This window comes from Orcinus orca, chromosome 13 (genome assembly GCF_937001465.1).
Source record: "Orcinus orca chromosome 13, mOrcOrc1.1, whole genome shotgun sequence".
Lineage (NCBI taxonomy): Eukaryota > Metazoa > Chordata > Mammalia > Artiodactyla > Delphinidae > Orcinus > Orcinus orca.
In genome coordinates, this window is record NC_064571.1 from 71336676 (window position 1) to 71359546 (window position 22871).

Consider the following 22871-nt stretch of genomic DNA (forward strand, 5'->3'; position numbering starts at 1 on the left):
CCCCATGGGGCCAAAATTACATCAGTAATTTTTTAAAGTTTATCAGTAGCTAAACCCAAGCTGGTTGCCCCTGCTGAGTGTCAGGCTGGTGCTAGGTGTTTGAGGTTTGCATTTAGAAGGGAGGGGATAACTGCTACTGCGAACAAGAAGTTCAGAGAGCAGGGGATTAAGAGCACATTAAGCCAGGGAATTAGCCTGGGTTAAAATATGGGACATTTCCTTCCTCACCTTCTTTAAACCTGTTACAGAAAAAAATTTTAAATTCCCACTGCCAGAACTGGGAGATCAATTCTGATGTTAAAAAAATAGGAAATATTCTCCTCAGAAGCCATGTTAGAAAATATGAGTTTTTATAAGAGCTTATGGTTTGTTCACATACTAAGGTTTAGGTGTATTAAGTGTGGGTTATTAAGTTCTTGTGGAATTAGCCTGGGAAATTGACAGCATACATTAACAATCTTTCTATGGGAAGATGTTTTTGAGTATGAAACCACCACCTTACAAGCTAATATAAGTGTGATCCAGTTATTGTGATAACAATAAATATTGTGCAGTACCCAGTTCGGGGAGAGTCAAGAGCAGTATATTATGAAAAGCTGTTACTGCCACGTTCCTAGTACTCTGCTCTCTGAAACAAGTCACAGGACTATAGAACACCCAGGAGCTGATCAAACAAAACAAAACCTTCTAATGTTTTGCTCTAAATTAACCAATGATTCTCTGAGACAAGTGACTGGACATTATTTTTCTCCCCATAGCTCCCCACCCCTTTTGCACCTGCCAAGGAAAAACAAAGAAGACAATCTGAAAACAATTAAAAGGATTTAAAAATCATTTTCTCTTTACTTTTATTACAATAAATATCAGTAACAGAATTAAACAATTTTAAGTTAAAACCTACTGCATTACTTTTGTGTTTCACAGCAGCAGAAATAAAACACAAATCCAGTTGAAAGGGCAAGGCTTCCAGAATCCAGGGGCAAGAAACAGTCAAGGTCTTGATTATCTGGGCTAGCAACAGGATCACCGATGACACAATACTAATGGTGAAATGCACAGTTGTACTCTATTTGCACATCGAATTATCTAAGACTTCACAACATTCCAGCTAAGGAATTTAAGCAAACTGTGAAGCCCCATTTCCCATAAGAGCTAGATTTTCCCCCCCATCAAGCCCAAGAGCACAACTGCTCCAGGGGCTGCCCTCTGGCCAGGAATGGGCCCATCATCATTCAGACCCAGAAGCCTCAACTCTGGTGGAAGCGACCATCTTTCTCAAAAGCTTTCTGGCTCACACAGTCCCTGGTGAAAGGGAAGGGGAAAGTGACGTATGTCAAGGGCCTTTCTTGGGGACTTAGATGAATGGAAAGTAGGAAAGACTATGGCTCCGGATAAGGAACAGGCTTCACAGAGTTATGGGCTACATGCAGATTTAGTCAACATGAAGAAACAGTCTAGTGAAGGCTTACCACCTTGCTGATAATCAAGAGTAGACTGCATGTATATACGAATATATCATACATATATGTGCACAGAGAATATGTGTACATATTAAATATGCATATATACACACACCACACATAACCAGATAAAATAAATGCTACATTCTTTGCTATGAACACAGCAAGTGCTAGACAGACCAGTTACTAACATGTTCAATTAAACTACTTGAAAGGGAAAATAAGACTTTGCGCTCCTTTCATCTTCTCTAATATATTCCACTTGTAGCAAACACATTCCAGTTACTTAAGTGGTATTGTTTCTAGGTACCTGAGAAGGGATGGAATCAGAATACTACAGAAAGCAACCTGCAACAGGACCAAGCTAAACAAATCAATAATTGATTCTGCCAGGATTCCTGCCGCCTATTCTTAGTCACAGGGCATGAAACCTTACTCAGAAAAGTATCGATTTCATTTCCTACAACTGGCTACAAACTTAATCTATTCTGTTAGATGGGAAGGGAAAGGGAGAAGGCAGGTAGCAGGGAGTTTACATCTCAGCAGTTGCCCGCTGCCTTCCCCTTTACCCACAGGAAATGCTACTTTAAAAAACAAAACTGAAATTTGGAGTTTAATACTGAATTCTGCTTTCTTGGCACATTCCAGAAAGAGGAAATGATTACACGTAGCTGGGTCTTTGTCTCCTGAATGGCTGCTCTAATGGGATAAGTTATATAAACAAAATAACCTACAAAAAATATTTATATTGTGGGCGGTCTTAACTAGTACTTATTAAACTAAGTCTGATACTGAATGATACCAGTAATTCAAACAGATTCATAATGCAGCATTCACAGATCTCGTAAAATAAAACAGGATCCTCCTATAACCTGATTAGTAACATCAAGTACTAAACTCAACATGCTTCTGGCCAAGAACTTACTCTTCAGAGATTAAAAAGTGCTTCTCAAGAATATCAGAATCTAGAATTCATGGTAAATTGTCTGTTTCAATAAAAAGTCAGAATCAATTCCTATTCTAATTATTACCCATAGAAACTTCTCAAGAGAAGCCCTTAGCCTAAGAGCCATAAGGCATCCACAGCATTTAGCCACTCCTTGCATCTTCACTACGGTCTCTAATTACAATGTAGCATTAGGTACACCATGGCCATGATCCAATTCACATGCTTTCAAAATAACACTCCTCTGATTGAACCTAGCTTTCTAAGAATGATTCTATGGAGAACAAGACAATGTTAATGGCCTGTGGGAGACAATACTTCTGTTGTGTCCAAATGGACTCTCCTCAAGACAAGGCTTTGTTAAATTATTCTAGAATCACTCCATGTGCCATTTGCCAATTCTGGGGACCGGGCCTTTCTGACCAAATGCAACACAACCCCCTCACTCAGGCCACCTGTGAAAAAGGCTACAAACGGCAAAACTTCTTTTGCTACCCAAAATATTAGCTCATTTAAGATCTGTCTGTAAGAAGAGCAGGTCTCTGCTTAAAAACAATCAATCAGCTACATTACTATCTCTTGCATTTTTATTAAAAAGGAAAGCATTACTAGCATGTTTAAAAGGTTACGTTTATTTTGCACTGTAGAAACCCTGGAAATAAATTAGCCAGTAAATCCAATTCCCATGGCTTCACACAAAGGAAGAAGTAAACACATTGCCACCTTCTCTGGAAAAGTTAGACAACCACAATTTACCATATACCCTAAAGTAACTGCCTGCCAATAAGTCAGTCATTTGCACCACCGTCAAAGATGAAAAGTAAAATATACAAATCACATGGGTTACATAATTAATAAAGGAAAATCAGAAATTTACTTAAGCTTCCTAAAATGTACAGGGCATCTCGCTTTCAAGTTTCACAGTGATTAATTTAACACCATTTTACTGTTAAAACTGTCACTTAAAATGTACATGTCAAAGTGCTTCAAATGCAGCATACTAGTTAAAATTCTTCCTGGAAGGTTCAACTACTGGCAGCTCACTTAAGGTTATTCACCCACAGGGTGTTCAAGAATGGGCATGCTGCCTTACAAGGACACCTCATAGGACAAAGAAAATTCTAGTCTGACTTCACAAATTTCCTATAGAGTGCTCAGGCAAGTCCAGAACTGAGGTCAAGATAAAGGCCACTCTGAACGTAAGAATCAACACAATCAAAGATTTCTGTATCTGTTTTTGGCTTATTTGGGGACCCGACATCAAATGTTCTAGTCCATCAGGTTTACTTTGTTCCCTCTGGCATGTTCCCAGTCCTTGACTAGTCAAGAGAGATAAAGCAATCGAGGAGATGTGAATGTGGCGAGATCTAGGGGCGACAGAGCAAGTGGGCGTCTCTGTCCTAGACAGTGGCTAGTTAAAAACGCAAGTGAAGAATGAACAGGACGAGTTACAAATAGGCTTCTTGTTAAAATATAAAGGGGAAAAGTAGCCTTTGATTCAAACACCTTCAGATTATCTTCTTATCCTCCATAACTTAGAGAATCAAAGTCTGCTTTGGAAGCAAGGTACATTCCAAATGTTTTTAGACTGACTACAAAATAAAATAATTCTTTGCAAACTGAACACTTAGGAGTCTTTCAAATTCACATTTGAACTTGAAGTTAGTAGAGGAATGACTAAGTTGTGACACTTTTAAACTGTGCACTGCAGTAGGATCATTGGGCACTAAAGTGATCTCTTCTTCCCCTTAAAGTGGATACTATGCCTGCTTTCTCCTTTGCATGTTCCCCCAATGCCCAGGCTCTAGGTCATGACCAATATTCTTTTGGTAACTATTTAGAATTTGGGCAACCCTAGACATACACTCCTCTTCCCAACAGCTCTATATTTAAAAAAATGAAATGCTGGTAATAGTACTATAACATTCTAGGCCATAATCAGCATTGAACTTTCTTTTAAAAATTACAATTAAAAGTAATTTAACCATGATATTATTAAAATGCCAGGGGAGACTATTTAGTTCTTTATGTGGAAGTTATTCACTCTATTACCCTTAAGACTAGAACCCATAAACTATGTCTATTACACATTAAGGGAGGAATGTTGGTTAAATTGTGGCAATTTTAAACTGTACGTTACACTAGGATCATGAATGCTATTGAAGGATCATAAAAGGCAGCATTAACATACTCAGATATTTTTTAAGATTTTTCTAATCCATGCCCCCCCTCAAATATAGGGGAATTACTTTCTGACAAGCATAAAGGACATTTTTCATACCATAACCTGAAAAGAAACTTCTTACAGGTCTAGGTAATTTTGGTCAGAAGAAACACAAAGCAAACCTCTGGCCTGGCTAAGGCACTCTATTCTGAAATGTACAGAAAACATGCATGTATGACCAATCATGCCACTGCTCCCCAAAAGGCAGCTCAGCGTACGCTGGGAGAAAGGCTGGGGTGTGAACGCACTCCAAAATATCATGCATAAGCCTAAAAGATATTTTATACTTCGGAAATGTTATGATAATTGGCAATGATGTAAATTCACAAGAGCTCTTTGTAATGAAGTCCTGCTTCAGCTGCTGTATCACTACATAACAAATGGGGGCTTTCATGACGCACTTCAAGACAGCAGACCAAACCAAGAAAAAGGGTCAACAGTACACTGAAGATTCACAAGTCCACAGTATTCTGTAACAGTTAATTACTCACTTTTCATCTTTCATCTTCTTGACAGCCATCTTTCATCAAACGATGCCAATAAAACTGACTATAGCATAATTCTTAACCACCATTGGGAAATATGTTATAACGTATAGGCACAAAACAATTTTCAAATAAACCTGATGCAACAGAAAAAGAGCAGAAACACACTTTGAGGTAAAACAGCCCCGAAATTACAGGACATGACCCTATGCCAGAAGTAAAGGGTTTCTGTTGTTGTTGTTTTTACTATACTGTACGTGGTAAAGAAAGCCTGTGGTCCACATCTGTCATTTTATAAATATTTATCAGTTCTTTTATAATAAGATTAACCTCATTTTTGTATACAAGGTCAACAAAACAATAAAATGATTAGCTCAGAACCTTAAAACAAAGCTTTGTTCCAGGCCCAAATTAACACTTTATCCAGTTCAATTTTACAGATGACACAGAACAAGGTATACAAAAAATAGTTACTTTTACTTAATTAGTTCATTCTCTGACCTCCATGACGGCACTTTATTAGCAAACATGAAATCACTACCCATATTTCCCTTCATCAATTTCTCACCTATTTTCAGTGTTCATTTTTGTCTCAGAGAAAGTCACCAAATATACCTCAACCTTTACAATTTTTTAAAATGAGTACAGAACCACGTGTTAGCTCCTTGATGCCTCATTTCTAATGACCTGAATGACAATGATTAGACTTTACACATTTAAAATCTGAAATATCAATTACATAGTTATTTTTACAAAGCAGACTAAAATCCAACAGAGGAATACACTATAATTAAATTTGACGATGGTCACATTCACAGATAAATAACAATTATGGATTTAATTACATATCAACACAGTGGTGCCTATTTTATCCAAGTGCAATCCATCCAAAAAAAAGGGTTTAAGATACACTCTTCATTCAAGCACAAACTCCATTCAGTGGAAAATAAAAGAAAATCAGCCAGTAAACTTCATCACCACCAAATTAAATGGAGACAAAATAAAAAGAGAAATAGAATATCCACATTCATGGAAAGGTGTGATCATAAAACAACCATATTAAAGTCAAAGAGATTTTTATGTTTGTCAGTAAACCTAAAAAATTACTCCAAGTCACATAAAGGGAGCACATACTCAGTAAGGCATATATATCAAAAATTTTCTTCAAGTGGGGAAGTGAGCAAGTTGGGGAAGAGAGAATTTCTATTTCCTTATCCTGTATGAAATAAAAAAACACAGCACTCTCTTCCACAGGAAAAGACAGAGGGAGAGAGGAAGGACAAATTAAATCAGAAAACTGATTTCATAGTGAGGTTCACAGTAGTAATTTCGTAGTGAGGTTCATGAAATTCCTAACTCCTAAGAAAATTTTTCTTATAAGGAAGTATATCTGTGTTCTTCACAAGTAACTACTGTAAGACTGGGACTGTCACATGCATTCATATGATCATAGTTCATAGGCACCAAGTCTCAGCAACTTGCAGCTGAGGGGGAAAAATGCCACATTTAAACAATGAGCCATGCCAATGAGTGAGCTGCAATTACAATCCATTCTCTACTAAGTCCCAAGAGAATATTTTTCTTTAAAAGAAAATTAAACCATTTATCAAGATCCGTTCCATAACAAAGAGAATCAGAATACTAGCGAATCTAAATATATATATATACACACATATATATATATATATTTTTTCTTTTTTAGCTCTCTCAGCACATGAGGACAAAAGGCATTTCCATGGGAAAGAGAAACCAGTATTTGGCAACTGTATATTGTTTTGTAATCATTTGGCATGTCTTGCTGAAGGTGACTTGCTCTTATCTTTTCCCTATGTTGGATTTGGGCTATTGATAGCTTCCATAGCTAAAGACCTACTACTAGGTACCAAATATGAAAACATATTGGGTCTTCTGAATGTCATCAGTGTTCCTAAACAAATTTGGGGGTTTTAAAAATAAAAACCAAGGCATCTTTAACTCTGTATAAACCAAAACATTATGGACTCCTGAAGCTAAAATTACTAGGAACATTTTGCTGGTCTAATGTATATTATGTTTAACCAAAACATCACATGGCTTTATAAAAAACAAAATAAAAGAAGCTGGGAGTTAGTACGTCCAAAATTCCACAAGTTCAGATCATACGTATCACTCCTGCTGTCCAAGTACCACACACACTGAGTTCCCATGTCTGGTAAGCAGATCAATTTAGTTCAATGGTGATGGATGAAATATTTACAAGCATCTTATTTACAGTATTTCTTTCTGTAGATTACAGGCCAATATTCTTTTCTTCCATTCCTAGTCAATCCGAGTTTGGTTTCCTCAATGAGAAGGGGTAAATCTGAAAATGGTTGCTCAGCTGCTTTACCTACAGAAAACCAGAACATGAGGCAATGACAAATACATACGTAATTTTTTTAAAAAAGCATATAGAATTCACCCTCTGGAGACAACAATTTACTGGCATGGCAAAAACCATCAGAAATGAAGAGGTTTTTCTGGACTAGGATAGCTGCAGAGCTAGCTGGCTGAATGAGTACCAGAACTACCCTGGGAGAGTTAGGACTTAAACTTGGGTCTGCGCAACTCCAAAATCTAGTCTTTCCAGAACCCTCCAGACCACACAGCCTTACATTCAAATCTACTGAAAAATTATAGGGTTAGTTGACTTATAGTACCTATCAGATCAAATATTTACATATATGGTTAGAGTCAATGTTCACCTTCTTGTAACACTTGTAGGTAATCATTCCTAATCTGATGAAACAGTATAAAACTAGATCTGCAAATTTTTGACAGTTTAAGCCATATTAGTTAGGGTATCCCTAGTGGGTAGGCAAAAGCAAGGTAATGTGCCAGTTAGCGAATATGGTTTATTTAATCCTTCTTATTTCCATTTTTCTTCTTAATATTTACATTTCAATAGTTCAAGTGAATGTTTTTGTGTGGTCTAACAAGTTTTATCTTCTGGTCAGAAGTTGTAGAAGTGTTAAGAGAGCAGAAAGACAGACCAAAAAAAGACGCTCCTGGAATTTTTTTCAGTTAGCTTGAGCTTATATTTATTTTCCAGATTTTTAACAATGAAAATGTACTGCTTTTGTAATTTAAATGTGTATTGGTTTGGTTGGGAGTGTGTATATGGTTTTCTAAAGATATGCTTCTGAGGGTTATAAAAAGTTAAAACAATTATGAAAGACACTGGTTGCTGTGCTCTACTTCATGCATATGACTGATGAAATATCAGAATAAAGGCCTCAGAGCGTTGATATAAAGCATATAACGTTAAATTTGCACAAACAAAAACATAAATGATTATGTCTTCATGTCACAATTCATAGACTTATCATGGTTTCTTTCACCTATTTTGTTCCAACAAATGTGGGCTACTTTGGGGAGAAACACTAAGGGAAGAAACATATGCAAGGTATAAGAAGTTGTTATCAAGCATGACAGGTGCCCCCGTTTTAAAAATATGTCTGACAATACAGAAGTAAAGACATTTTGTTTCTCAAACTGATTCACAGCAGGGTTCCTTTCAAAACAAACATACCAAATAGAAGTATTTTTAAAGCCACAGAAATATGAATATCCTATCACATGACCCGATTGCTATGAAATTATCCTCAGGAAAAAAGCAAATGAAGGAAAAAAATATTATTCCAGATAGTTCACTTCAACTTTATTTATAATAGTGAAAATCTGGAAACAACCTAAATGATTAAAATAACTGAGTCATGGTTAAGTAAACTGATAATTATTAAGTAATCTCCTCAATGGAATATTGTATAGCAATTCAAAAATCATAGTTATGAGGCCATGCTAAGATATGTAAAATAATTAGAAAAGAATGTCACCGTGTGAGGAAAAGGAAACTAAACTGCATGGTTCTGATTTTCATTTTATTATACCTATCTTAGTCCATTTGTCCTGAAACCCATTTCTTATTTTAGAAGAGAATATTAAGGTTTGCAGAATACTTCTTAAATCTACTCTCTTCTATATTTCCCCTTATAAAAATGCCCCTGAAGCTAGAGAAGCAAGCATAGAAATAGATAAACAACAAATAAGATGATTTTGTCCTGTATATAATTAAAAGCACAAAGGAGTTTATAATTCTTTACCAAGAAAATGGTTTACAATTCTTCTCACTTATAAACAAGAACTAATTCCTCACAATAATTATCTAGCTTTGAAATTATTTGTAGTTACTACGACATATTAATTACAGAAATGATATATGGCATCACGCACCTGGATATTATCCAAAATTTAGAGAATATCCCAAAATTCTTCCAGCTACTATATTAAGCAAGTTTCTTCTGAAATTCTCTCTCACCTCACTATTTAAGAATCAAATGGAACCAATTTTGCTCTAGATTACTCACCACTCGTACTCCATAATGGATGTGGGCCAGAGTGAAAGCAGTTGTTAATGTAAACAGGAGAATGCTCTCAATGTAAGAGGCCACTCCTACATTTACCACTATGACAACCAAGAAGAGAGGAACCAGAAACCAATTCAAAGTTGGGCACCGGGTACTGCTCATTTGACAAACAATCAGCTGACACTTGAAGGTATTAAAAAAAAAAGAGAATGAAAATTTAATTAGCAAAGCACGAGTCACTCCAACATTTAAAAAGCATTCAAGTACCTGTACATTACATTATTATCAAGTTCAGTAATTCTCAACTGCTCAGGAGCCCAACTGGACCTCTACCCCAACCTCCAAACCCGTGGACCCTCAGACTGTGTGTCAGAAGAGACTGGAAGATAATTTAGTAAGGATGCTACAGAAGGCATTCTTCTACCGGGTAACAGTTTGGATAAAAGAAATTTCTCCCAATTTTAAGATTCTATGATATGCGACAACAATTTTCTCAGAACACCCTCCCACAGCACCACACAACTAAATTTCTTCATGGTGATGAGGAGATGCTACCTCCAATCCAGACATGTTATCATACAACACCTCAAAACCTCTTTGGCTCTCTTTACTTTCAACACCTTACTCAAATATAGTTTTATTCCTTCAGAGATACATTTTATATAATGCATTAATGTTTTCAGATCTTTAAACCCTATGAAATCGGTATGACTTGGGACAGTAAACACAAGTTACACACATGGAAACATAAACTCAGTGGCTAAGTTAAAAAATAAAAACTTATTAAGGACCTGGCCTGAGCTAGAGCACAGGCTTCCTGGCTGTCAGGACTAACAGGGTCTTTTCTCAAGTCCTCCTGATTTTTCCTCCCTGTCTGCCCTCTTGCTGGGCCAGAGCAGAGAAAGGGATTTTTTAACGTATGTAGTATTTATTACAAAGTTTTTTATTCTATGTTATTAATTTAAAAATCAGTTGATTAAAAAACGTGTGTGTGTGTGTGTGTGTGTGTGTGTGTGTGTGTGTGTGTGTTTCCTCCCTCAAAAACCCCTTCCAAGCTCCCTAAATTAAGCGTTAGATCTGCTGCCATTTCAACCACACTATAAATAATATTTAGAGTCTGAAGGGAATTATTCCATGAATTCTTCAGCAGGCAACCAAAACAAAAAATTTAAATTATGTCATGGTTCCAAAATACTACAGCAGTCCCCAAATCCTACTGGTTTCAAACAAAAAAATAAAATAACTTTCAGCATGTTCTGTCTTTGAGGTTATTAATTATTCTTTCAAATTTCTGATATAAGATCTTTAAATTAAAATCTGCTTATTCTAATACTATATAAGGTTTCTCAAACTATTGAATTCTGTCAAATATTTCTTATATGTATTACGATTTTTAAAAGAAAAAATCTTACTGTGATATTGGCAAAGGCTGTTCCAACCATTAAGTAGAATACTCTAGGATGTAACTCTAAAATATCTGAAGGTGACCGGAGGATCCATGCTGTAGACAAAATGAATAGCAAACATGGAGAAAAGAAGGGAACCATAGCTTCATAGACTGAATTGTGTTTCAAGGTGTTATTTTTATAGCTTCTGAAAAAAAAATCAAGTAATACAAAGAACATTATTACATATAAAAACACTGTACTTGTATTTCATAGTTTTCAAAGTACTTTCACACTTATTCTCTTATTTTTATTCACAATAACCCCATGGCATAGGTAGAACCAACATTATTAATCCCATTTTAGAGACAGGTTAAGTGAGGATATGAGAATTTAAATTTACATAACTTGCTACCAAGTGGCAGGGCCAGGACTATAATGGAAGTCTTCTGACCCTTAGTCTCACTTTTCCCTCTGGAATGTAAAGATGAATAAAACTTGGACTGTGTCCTATGAGATTATATTCTAATAGGAAAAATAAAATGAACACAAAACAATACTAGAAGAGTACCTCATGGTGCTACTATGATACACAACTTAAGAGTGAAAGACTCTGAAATGAGGCGGTCCACAGCATATCTTACTGGCTCTGGGCACACAGGTGGTACTCTCATATATGTTTGCTCATCTGAACTGAACCCTCAATCCTCATCCCGGTTCTGCCACTAATTACATAACCTTAGGCAAAATACTGCCCAATCAGGACAGGACCTCAACTTTAGAAAAAGAGGAAGACATGACTCAAATCATCTCTAAGGCCTTCAGAGCTTTAAATTTTATGGCTTCTATGAATGACTGCCAGTGGCTGTAAAGAGGGAAGATACATAGAGCTTGGCTTGACATGGATAGGACTGTGCAAGACAGATTTGAGCACTGAAGGATGAAGTGGCAAGTACAAGAAAGTGTTCCAAGTAGAGGAAACAGGAGTAGAGGAAAGAGTGGGAGCAAAAGTACTGAGGAATGAAAGAACAAAATACATTCAGGTCACATAAATGGACTCAGTGTGGCTGAGCCAAAGTGGAGAAGTGCATACATAGATCAGAGAGATGCAACTCCACCAGGGCAACTCCCCTCCCAACCCCTACACACTCCTCAGGCCGGAATTTCCATACGGCGCTCTTTGAGAAGAGACGGCATAGGTCCAGGATTTGGTCCTCAACTACACAAGTTGAGAAGTTTTATTGTATGATCATGCTAACTAAACTTACACATAATCAATTTATAAAAACTTATAATCAATTTATAAAAAGAACGTAAACCTATCAATATTTGACAGGAACATACTCCCTCCTGATTCACTCAAAATAAATGACAAATAAGAAGACTGTTTGGTGAGCCCAAAACTTTTACAAAAAAACTAGTAGTTCTGGGCTATGGTTGAATTGACTACGCAAGCCACCACAGACAAATTATCCTAACCTCATTCTAGATTCAAAATACAGGTTTCATGACCTTTTCAAAATGCCCAGATTCCAAAAGAAAGAAATCCTAAAATTCACCTAAATAACAATTTCTAAAGATTTTCATATTTCTTGCCCAATTAAAAAATTAAATACTTACCTGAAAAAGTTTAATAAACTCATTGGAAGAGTCACGCATAATGCACAACCTAAAAGGAAGAATATTTAAATTATCATGAATTATTATTCAAGAGTCATTTTTATAATAATCAAATACATACAAACTATGTAATATTTTTAGACCCAATAATTTTCAGGTTCAGGTTTACTTCTGTAATGAAATTAAACACATTTTTAAACAGCAGTTACAACTGGAAAAGTGGCAGTACGGTTTGGTGATTCAGAGCAGAGACTCAAGGAGCCAGAGTGGGTTGAATCTCAGTTGTGCTACCAACTGGTCATGTGACTTCAGGCAACTTTTCAGTGCCTCAGTTTCCTCTTTTATAAAATAGAGATAATAGTAGTAACAACCCCGTAGGGTTTTGAGAATTAAATGAGTTATTACATGCAAAGACACCTGGAACAGTACCTGGTATACAGTAAATTGCACAGCCAGTATAAGTTATTTATTGGAAGAGGGGACAATTAATAAATCCTGCTGCTTCCTTTACACTTACCTTTACCCCCCTAGCATTCTTAATTTCTCCCCCTACCCTATACACTAATTCTTTTCCCTGAAACCTTAAAAGGACAGCCTTCCCAAGAAGCCTTACCATTGCTTCTGCTGCTCTCACCACCTACTTATCTTACTCTGCTATTTCCTATCACTCACCAGACTTTCCTGTTGTCGTCATTTCCTCAGCACTCATTCATTCTGCCTCCCCTCTGCAGCAACTGTACTCTTGAAATTTATCAAGCTCTCCTAATAGTCACATTCAGTATCCTTTCTTCATTCCTGACTTCTAAGTAAGATGACTCCGCTGACTATCCACTAACTGAAATTCTTTCCTCCCTTGGCCTTGTGATTCCATTCACCCAATGTTCCTGTCAGCCATCCAAACGTTACACTTGGTGTCCTTTTTTGGTAATCTACCTCCTGCACATTCCTGACTGGATGTGTGACTGTGCATCTACACTCCCTCAGAGAATCTTCTCTTCAGCTTTAACCATAAGCTACCTGCAGATGACTCCAAAATCTAATTATGCACTCTTGGGCAAATCAGACAATCTCTCTGATCTTCAGATTCCACAGGTGTACCATGAGGCTGGTTTAAATGATTTTCTAGTGACCCCTGAATCTGATTCTGTGATCTATAGAGATGTAAAGTTCTAATCTTTCTCTGTTTCAAACTCCAAATCAATATATGTGGCAACTTTCTGGACACTTCATTTGGATATTTCCTTGTCACTCAACATATTAGTCCATTCTGGACTCCTGGTGACTAAACTTGGCTTGGGGGGGGCAGGGGCAGTGGTCAATGCAGCTGTGACCTTAAGGATCAAAGACAGAAGAACATTCCTTCAAAACAATTCCTAAGGCATCTTGCTAAAAACAGATGAAAAGGGGCTTCCCTGCTGGCATAGTCGTTAAGAATCTGCCTGGCAACACAGGGGACATGGGTTCCATCCCTGCTCTGGGAAGGTCCCACATGCCACAGAGCAACTAAACCTGTGCGCCACAACTACTGAGCCTGCGGTCTAGAGCCCGCGAGCCACAACTACTGAAGCCCACGCGCCTGGAGCCCATGCACCGCAACAAGAGAAGCCACCCAATGAGAAGCCCATGTACCGCAACAAAGAGTAGCCCCCGCTCGCCGCAACTAGAGAAAGCCTGTGCGCAACAACGAAGACCCAATGCAGCCAAAAACAAATAAATAAATTTATTTAAAAAAAGATGAAAAAACTAGAATTCACCGAACAGAAATCTCATCTCAAAAGATGAATTACTCTACTACTTTCAAGCCCAAATGGAACAAAGTTCCCTGAGTTAAAAGATCTTAGAGGGAGTGGAAGAGAAGACAAGATGTCCTCAATGTCCTCAGAAATTTTTAGCAGCTCATTCCATGTCAAGCTGGGGAGCACACTGTTAGGGAGCCAGGGATAAATGAATTAAGCCAGAATCATTTGTAGCTTTCAGGTGTTGAAAACAGGCTGAGAGAAACCTGCAAAAGATTTGGGACCAAGAGTTTTTTAGTTTAAACATCCTAAAATAGCTTTATCTTAATTAAGTGCAGTAAGCGTGTAGAAAGCCTGAGCTCTATATAGGCTGCCAAAGAGAAACACTGTATCTTCTATTTCTTCTCTAAATAACACTCGATGTACTTTCTATAAAGAATATTTAATTGTTAAATACTTGTCTATTAAACTCTATATAATGATAGTGACAGAACCCATACATATGTAGACCTGCTTTTCTTATTACCATAGGAAGGCCTAGACTTCATAATATAGGAAACAATAGCTATAGAAAAATCAGAATAGAATTCATAAAAAGGATTGATTAGAATGAGATGAACACCAAGGATAACATGGTCACAACAAATATTTTGGTTCCTCATATTTCCAGGCTTAAGTAAAAACTTCAATAAAAACCAAGACAAAAAATACTTTAACGAAAGTAAAAAAGACAAACAACAAACAAGGGGGAAAGTGTCATTTATATCAAAACAAAGATTAATATATCTAATAGATAAAGAGCTTCTAAAAATAAAGGAAGTGGTTAACAATCGTAATGCAAAAACTGACTAGAGATATAAAGAAAAAATAAATATAAATGGCTCTCAAATACTAGAAAAGTTCATCCATAAGAGAAATGCAAATTAAAACTATATAGATATACCATTTCTTACCTATCACAGACTGGCAAAAATCCAAAAGTTTGACAACATACTACATTGGTAAAACTAAATAAACAAGTACTTTCATTCATGGCTGATGGGAATTCAAAAATCAGATAACCCATACGGAAGGGAATATGGGAATATTTAGTGAAAATGCATACATTTGTCCTTACTAACAATTCTACTTCTAGAGACCTCTTCCAAAGTACCCTGGGAAAAATATGAACAGACATATATATGTACAAGACGATTTATTGCAGCAATTTGTACAACAGCAGAAGACCGGAAATAACACAAATGTCCATCAGTAGAAGGTTGTTTGAACAAACGATGGTACATCCACACAATGAAGTATTGTACCAGGCGGCTGTAAGAAGAAATGAGGAAGATCCCTAAACATCACTATGCAGTGATCTCTAAGATATACTATTATGTGGAGAGGGAAAAAAAAAGAAGCACGTGTAGTAAGATATGTATGGTATGATACCATTTATCTATGAAAGGGGGTGATAACCCCACACACACACACTTACTTATATTAAGAAAGAAACAATGAAAAGATAAACCAAAAAATTTAAAACTAAGAATAGTTAACTATGAGGGAGGAAAAGGCTAGGGTAGTGATAGAGACTAGACTTCTTTGAATATGTCTTGTTTTATATATAGATTTGACTTTGTAATCATGTGAATACGTTACACAATTATAAAGGAAAAATAAATTTTTTTTTGGAAAGATAAATTTTAAAAGAAAAAGTAATCCATAAATATCAAAAGTAAAATGAAACTAACTTAAATGTACATATCCACAGATGGTGGCATAACCACAGAATGGGGACTTTAGACTATAATAACCTGACTGGGCATTCTCTAGTGGGATAAACCATAGGGCAAATGGAACTGCAAAAAACCAAAATCTTCAACAATTTCCAGTAATCATATGTCACTGATTTTGGAATTACATTCTCAGACTGTTGTGGGTATTTTATGGAATAACACAAATGTATAATTATTTTGTGTCATTGAAAGCAAAGACTTTTGTCAGAGTTTAAAGGACATACAAATATAAGATCAACTAGGTTAAGTAAAAGATCTGTATCATCAAATATGATTTGGAATTATCAGTATGAATTTATGAGGTACTTTATCAAAAAACAAACTTTATTCCCCTGGCTATCCACTGAATGAATGGATTCCTAAGCAATGGCCATCAGCCACTATTAGGACCACTAGGTGAAGAGTTGAGGCAGAACTTGGGCAGAGATAGAACAGATGTACAATACCTCATCCCTCTAGTCATTACTGATACCACAGACAGAAAGACAACCAGCTATCATGTGCCCCCTAATGTGATGCAATAGGAAGTACCATTACCTAATAAGTATTGCTGCCAAAAATTATAAATTACAAAGAAACTTATATGCCTATTAAAGTACCCACTTAACATTCAAAAATATATCTCCTATGTCGGAGATTCCATTTTATCTTTAAATAAATATTTAAATGTAAAATGCAGCACACCCGCCACAGGACAAGCTGCATACATCAAAAGATTCACTCATGAACGATAGCTGGAGATGAAAAATAGCTCGCCTTTTCAAGGTAAAGAAATCAGTTTACAGAGGCACCCAAAAATGAACATTTGTTAGATTACAGCAGGGTTCCTAAAATATCTGCAGTCCAGAGCCACAGAAAATCCCCCAACTACTCTTTTTCTGAAAGCCAGTGTTTAATGCACCATCTTCTCAGCTGTTTCTAAGCCTTCAATTCCCATTCTGTAACCAAGGTTCACAGACAGACGGAGGGAAGATTAATTTTTAGATAAGAGAACAGAGCAACAGCCAACAAGTTTTTTTCTTTTACTCTACAAAGGTCTTAGTGTCACTCCTGGCGCCCCAAAAAACAACGCAGATTCCTCTTCCTCTCTGCCTCTCTCCATAAAAACACTCTCCCTCCACTCAATCATCCTGTACATATCCCCTTTGGCTAAAATCAAAAAGGAAACATTACCATGATCATTACCATGATCAAAACCGTTACCTAGCATTCAAAGGCTTAAGAAAAAGGGTATCTGAGAGGAACAGAAGCTCAATTTTTGGAGTGGATGTATTATAAAGTAAACTCTGTGTTTCGTCATTCTATTTCCTCAAACTAACAATCTTCAATTTTGAGATAAGTACTGAAATCAATACCGAACGTCCAACTAAATGTGGATCCTCCAATACAGTCTAGATTAATTTGAATAGTTAGTTTATAGGGTTTGTGTGATCTATTTCGGTATTGCCTTCTGATTAGAAATAACTTGGTGCTGAACAAAAACAAAACAAAGCAAAACAAAGCAACCTTATTTTCCTTAAAGGTTTGGCTGAAACCCTACAGGGTTGCGGGGTTCTGCTTTTGCTGCAGGGCGTGAGGGCAGGCGGCGAAGTGCTGCTGGTTATAATCAAACACTGGCTTTGATAACAAAGCGATGTTACAACAGGCTTCAACATGGAGCTTCTTACCAATGATCATTGCAGTGAATAGGTCTCTATATAAGAAATTAAACAGGAAAGGTTCATACCAGGCCTCAACTCCCACAATCGCAGTCACTATGTAGACAAAGGAAATAGTCTGGAAGGAAAATGCAGACAAAAATATACAGAGCATTAACAGCTGGAAAGATCAGGGAGTCAATAACGCTTTATGCAGCATTAGTCTAGTAAACAGCTTTAGTAAAAGCCAGAAGTATGCTTAAACTTGATATGGTGGCAAGTCTTGCCTTTAAAAATAGTTTTTTCAGCCAACAACACCATAAAATAACTAACTTCTAGACAATGCAAACAACTGGCCTCATAAGGCACCTCGTAAATTGGTTTAGCCACACGTTGTTCCAATTTGCCCACCCAATCATTTTCTTCAAACACACTCCAACTTCTGATTCTTTACTGGAGCCTTAGGTGTAGACAGGCAAAACGGCAACACAAAAAGCTGGGATTCTAAGGCAGGGAGAGTTAATAGCAAGTCTATAAAGTAAGAGGAAAACAAATCTCTCTACTCACTGAAAAGTTGGCAATGAAGACAAAAAGCCAACAATTTAATTATAAGCGCCTTTCTTTATAAAATCAACAGTTTCAATGAATGTTTGTTAAGAAACCGTTCATTTTTTGGTGTAATAATGGCATTGTAATTATGTTTTTTAAAAAGAACTCTTACCACTTAGAGATATATAGTAAAATATTTATCACATAATGCCAAGATTTTCCTTTAAAATAATTGGAAGGAGGATGAGGAAGAGTACATGTGAAACTAGACTGGCCAAGTGTTAACTGCTCAAGCTAAGTAACAGGTACATAAGGGTTCACTATACTATTCTCTCTACTTTTGTACATATTGGAAATTTTCCATAAATAAGTAAAAATAATATAAAATAAAAAGGAAAAAAATGTCAAAGCACCCATCAGTTCTAACCAGAAAAGCAAAAGGTCAATAAAGAAGGAATAACAAAAACTTTCCCCAAAATTCATGGCAATGTTGAAAATTTAAGGAAGAACCCATACTTACCACCTGGCTAACGTCATATCCCCATGGCAGGAAAAGAATCCCTGTGTTATACTTTTCCCAGTGGGACAGGATGAAAGAAAATAAAACTACCCATAGCAGGAGATAAAGAACAAAAACACTGACACCCGATGATCCTCGTCCAAAAATGGAATACACAGTTACAACAAAGTAAACACATGACCAACTATCCAGGCCATGGTCAAAAAGCTCCCCTAGCGGGGTACTGGAATTGGTTCTACGGGCTTGCTTTCCATCCACACCATCTGCAACAAAAAACACATTACCACAGGAATAGGTCAACAACTGCACCAGTCTGGAGAAAGTCTTCTTTAATAAAATGGAGAGAAACAAAACAAAACAGACGAGCATATCATAGGAATGTTAATTAACTAAATTATAACTATCAAACAGTACTGTAAAAATCCAACCTTTAATTCCTACAAGGCAAAGACTTCAGAAATAAAACCTGTAATTTCTCAAAGCTTAATCCAAAAATTAAAATGTTAAATCACATTGAATGGTGTCTATATTAGATCTAAGGAAGAAGCATTCTAGTTGGACTCTGAATTCCTCCAAATCTGCATAACAACTAACTGAGTTGTTCCACTAGCCGCAAATTCTTAACCCTCCAGAGAATATTCAATAGTTGTTCATTATAATTTATCTAACCATTCCTTGCTCTAAGATCCAAAAACACTCTGTTACTTCAGTCATAACACCTGTTTCATCTTGTTTGATATCACAGTTACTTCTTTACAGATTGACCACCTCCATAATTTTAAGTGCTTTCCAAAAAGGCTTTGCAACACAGTAGGTGTTGAGTAAATATAAGAATAAATTTATTGGGCTTCCCTGGTGGCGCAGTGGTTGAGAGTCCACCTGCCGATGCAGGGGACACGGGTTCGTGCCCCGGTCCGGGAAGATCCCACATGCCGCGGAGCGGCTGGGCCCGTGAGCCATGGCCGCTGAGCCTGCATGGCCGGAGCCTGTGGTCCGCAACGGAAGAGGCCACAACAGTGAGAGGCCTGCGTACCGCAAAAAAAAAAAAGAAAGAAAGAAAAAAAGAATAAATTTATTGAATAAATTGAACTTATTGAATAAATTGGGAGATTGGGATTGACAGATATACACTAATATGTATAAACTGGATAATTAATAAGAACCTGCTGTATAAATAAATAAAATTCAAAAAAGATTTATTGAAACTGTACAATGCACTATTTTTTAAATTAATTTTTATTGGGGTATAGTTGATTTACAATGTTGTGTTAGTCTGCCGTATAGCAAAGTGAATCAGTTACACATGTACATATGTCCACTCTTTCTTAGATTCTTTTCCCATATGGGTCATTACAGGGTATTGAGTAGAGTTCCCTGCGAAGCACTATTCTTGATGCTCTGAAGACTATAAAAAATCTTAGAATAAACTAAGTTTGTGCCCTCAAAGAGTTTACAATTGAGAACGGAGACAAAACATGACAGTTACAGATATGATGTATCACAAACCAGAGAAGAGTACAGAAAAGGGACGAGTTCTCTTCAGGCTAAGATAAGCTAGACTGGCTTTCCAGACAAGATGAAATCTGAGTGGGGACATAAAGAATGAGTTGGATTTCGGTAGATAGGAGATAAAGGAGTGTGTCATTTCAAGAGGAGGAGTGCTATTGGCAAAAACACCGAGATGGAAAAGCACATGTGTGTGCAGAGAATGCCAAGTACTTTAATTTGACCAGAAACTAGTATGTGAAGATGGCAGCCTAAAGAGGCTAGAAGGAAGGTCTGAGCCAGTGTAAAGGTATCAGAGAGTCTGAGGAGCTACTACAATTATCTGAGTAGAGGATTACAAAGAGAAAAGCAATGCAGTGCTTCAGGAAGACCCACTTGATATTGGTGGGAAGGACAGGCTGGGAGAGGAACCCTACTTAGTAGGCCTAAATTGAGATGGAATGCAGTGGGCATAAAAAGCTGGAGGAAGGCGAGATATTAAGAAAATAAAAATGACAGTGCAACAAAAGAGGAGAGGTGAGGCCGAAGGGCAAGAAGACCATCTCCAAAATCTCCCGTCTGTGTAACTAAGAGAGTGGTAGTATTAACAGAAATAAGAAAATCTGAAGGAGCAAGACTGATAGAAAAGATCTGAGTACAGTTTTAGATGATGAAATTGAAGTGTTAGCAGGACATCCATATGGTAATGTCGAACAACTCAACCTAAGGATACTTACTAGCAACTCAGAAGATAGATAAGGGCTAGATACTAACACGGGAGTCAACTCAATAGTGTTAAGGATCAGGATTACCAAGGGAATAAGGAAGGAGAAAGAGAAAGAGAAAGCACGCTGGAACACCTTCACACAGGGGCACACCTTCACACAGGGGCGAAAACAGAGGAGCGGGGTGGGGGGGGGGGAGAAGAGAGAATGGTACAACCTAGTTAAAAAGGAAGAAGAGTCTGAATTATAAAAATTCCTCCTCCAAAGAAACAGTTTTGTTAACTAAGTGCATCAGAATTAGACTAATTGTAAAGATTCAGATTCAAGGAATTAAAAATTCCTTATCATTACTGTGTTTATCTTGCTCACCACAGTGTTATCCCCAGTGCCTAGCTCAGTTTGTGGCAGAGGGCCTTTAAAAATGTTGTTGAAGGAATATATGAAAGGATGAATCTCAAACTCTGGCCCAAACACTAGATCTCTGTTATATAGGATTGGGAACTTTTCTGCCCCCAAGTAGTTAAAATATATCCTAAAAGTCTTTTCTTATTATTTGCTGACTTAATTTCCTATTCTCAGTGCAACTTCTGTGCAGTTATTACAAATATTATATTCATGAACTACATATTAATTAGGTTTTGTATGTCTTCTCACTGAACCCGTTCTAGCCCCATAAGTCTGGGGTCTAGATAAGTCTCACAATGTTTTTTCATAAGAAAGGCAATTCAGCGCATAACCTAGATATTAGGAAAAAGCCACCAGCAGAACCTACAGCAGCACCCTGTGGTCAAACACACTGATAATTCTGCAGCAAAGCATAAGGACAGTCACACTAGTAGCATAAATGAAGGCTATAAATTGTTGCTTCAAGGCAGGTTTTGCAACAAACAGTTCATGTTAGATCAGGATTTTTGCCAGAACTGTGGAGACCTGAAACAGGTAGATGGTACAGTACTTCAAAAGACTCTTACGGGGACTTCCCTGGTGGTACAGTGGTTAAGAATCCGCCTGCCAGTGCAGGGGACACGGGTTCGAGCCCTGGTCCCGGAGGATCCCACATGCTGTGGAGCAACTAAGCCCGTGCGCCTCAACTAATGAGCCCATGTGCCATAAGTGCTGAAGCCCACGCGCTTAGGGGCTGTGCTCTGCAACAAGAGAAGCCACCGCTATGAGAAGCCCGTGCACCACAACGTAGAGTAGCCCCCGCTCGCCGCAACTAGAGAAAGCCCGCGCGCAGCAACAAAGACCCAATGCAGCCAAAGATTTAAAAAATAAATTAATTTAAAAAAAAAAGAGGGGCTTCCCTGATGGCGCAGTGGTTGAGAGTCCGCCTGCCGATGCAGGGGACACGGGTTCGTGCCCCGGTCCGGGAAGATCCCACATGCCGCGGAGCGGCTGGGCCCATGAGCCATGGCCGCTGAGCCTGCGCAGCCGGAGCCTGTGCTCCGCAGCGGGAGAGGCCACAACAGTGAGAGGCCCGCGTACCGCAAAAAAAAAAAAGAGAAGCCACCTCAGTGAGAAGCCCACGCACCACAACAAAGACCAACACAGCCAATAAATTAATTAAAAAAAAAAAAGACTCTTATGACATGCTGTTAAAAGCCAGAGCACACAGGCCTCTCCTTTTCCCTGTTCCTCTTGCAGTCCTTGGCAACCAAATCCTATAGCAAAAAAAAAATTTTGTTTTTTTGGCCACACCACACAGCATGTGGCATCTTAGTTCCCGTGCCCGCTGCAGTGGAAGTGCGGAGTCTCAACCACTGGACCTCCAGGGACGTCCCATTAAAACCAACTCATCTTTAATAACAAATGCACAAAAGCCTCTGTCTAAATGTAGACCTTTTAACTAAGTTTTTGCCTAATTCTTCTTGATTTCATTCTCTTCCTTCCCCAAACTCTTGCAGCTCTGGTCATCCACCACATCAGCATTTAATCC

General features: G+C 37.5%; 1 protein-coding gene across 4 annotated transcripts in view; it reads right to left on the bottom strand.

Moving 5' to 3' along the window:
• Positions 1-814: 814 nt before the first annotated feature.
• The window catches only part of SELENOI (selenoprotein I), a 44000-nt gene continuing 21943 nt past the window's right edge, over positions 815-22871 (bottom strand). The window contains exons 5-10 of one of the 4 annotated variants that reach the window (XM_004268109.4): positions 18726-18988; positions 17687-17795; positions 12506-12554; positions 10913-11093; positions 9501-9683; positions 815-7483 (exon numbers count right to left, since the gene is read on the bottom strand). In XM_004268109.4, coding sequence (XP_004268157.3) covers positions 7385-7483; positions 9501-9683; positions 10913-11093; positions 12506-12554; positions 17687-17795; positions 18726-18988 — 884 coding nt within the window. In that variant the 3' untranslated portion in view covers positions 815-7384. Of the gene's footprint in view, positions 7484-9500; positions 9684-10912; positions 11094-12505; positions 12555-17686; positions 17796-18725; positions 18989-22871 lie in introns of those variants that run through there. The other 3 variants (XR_004482457.2, XM_033425097.2, XM_033425098.2) reach the window with 3 other exon arrangements.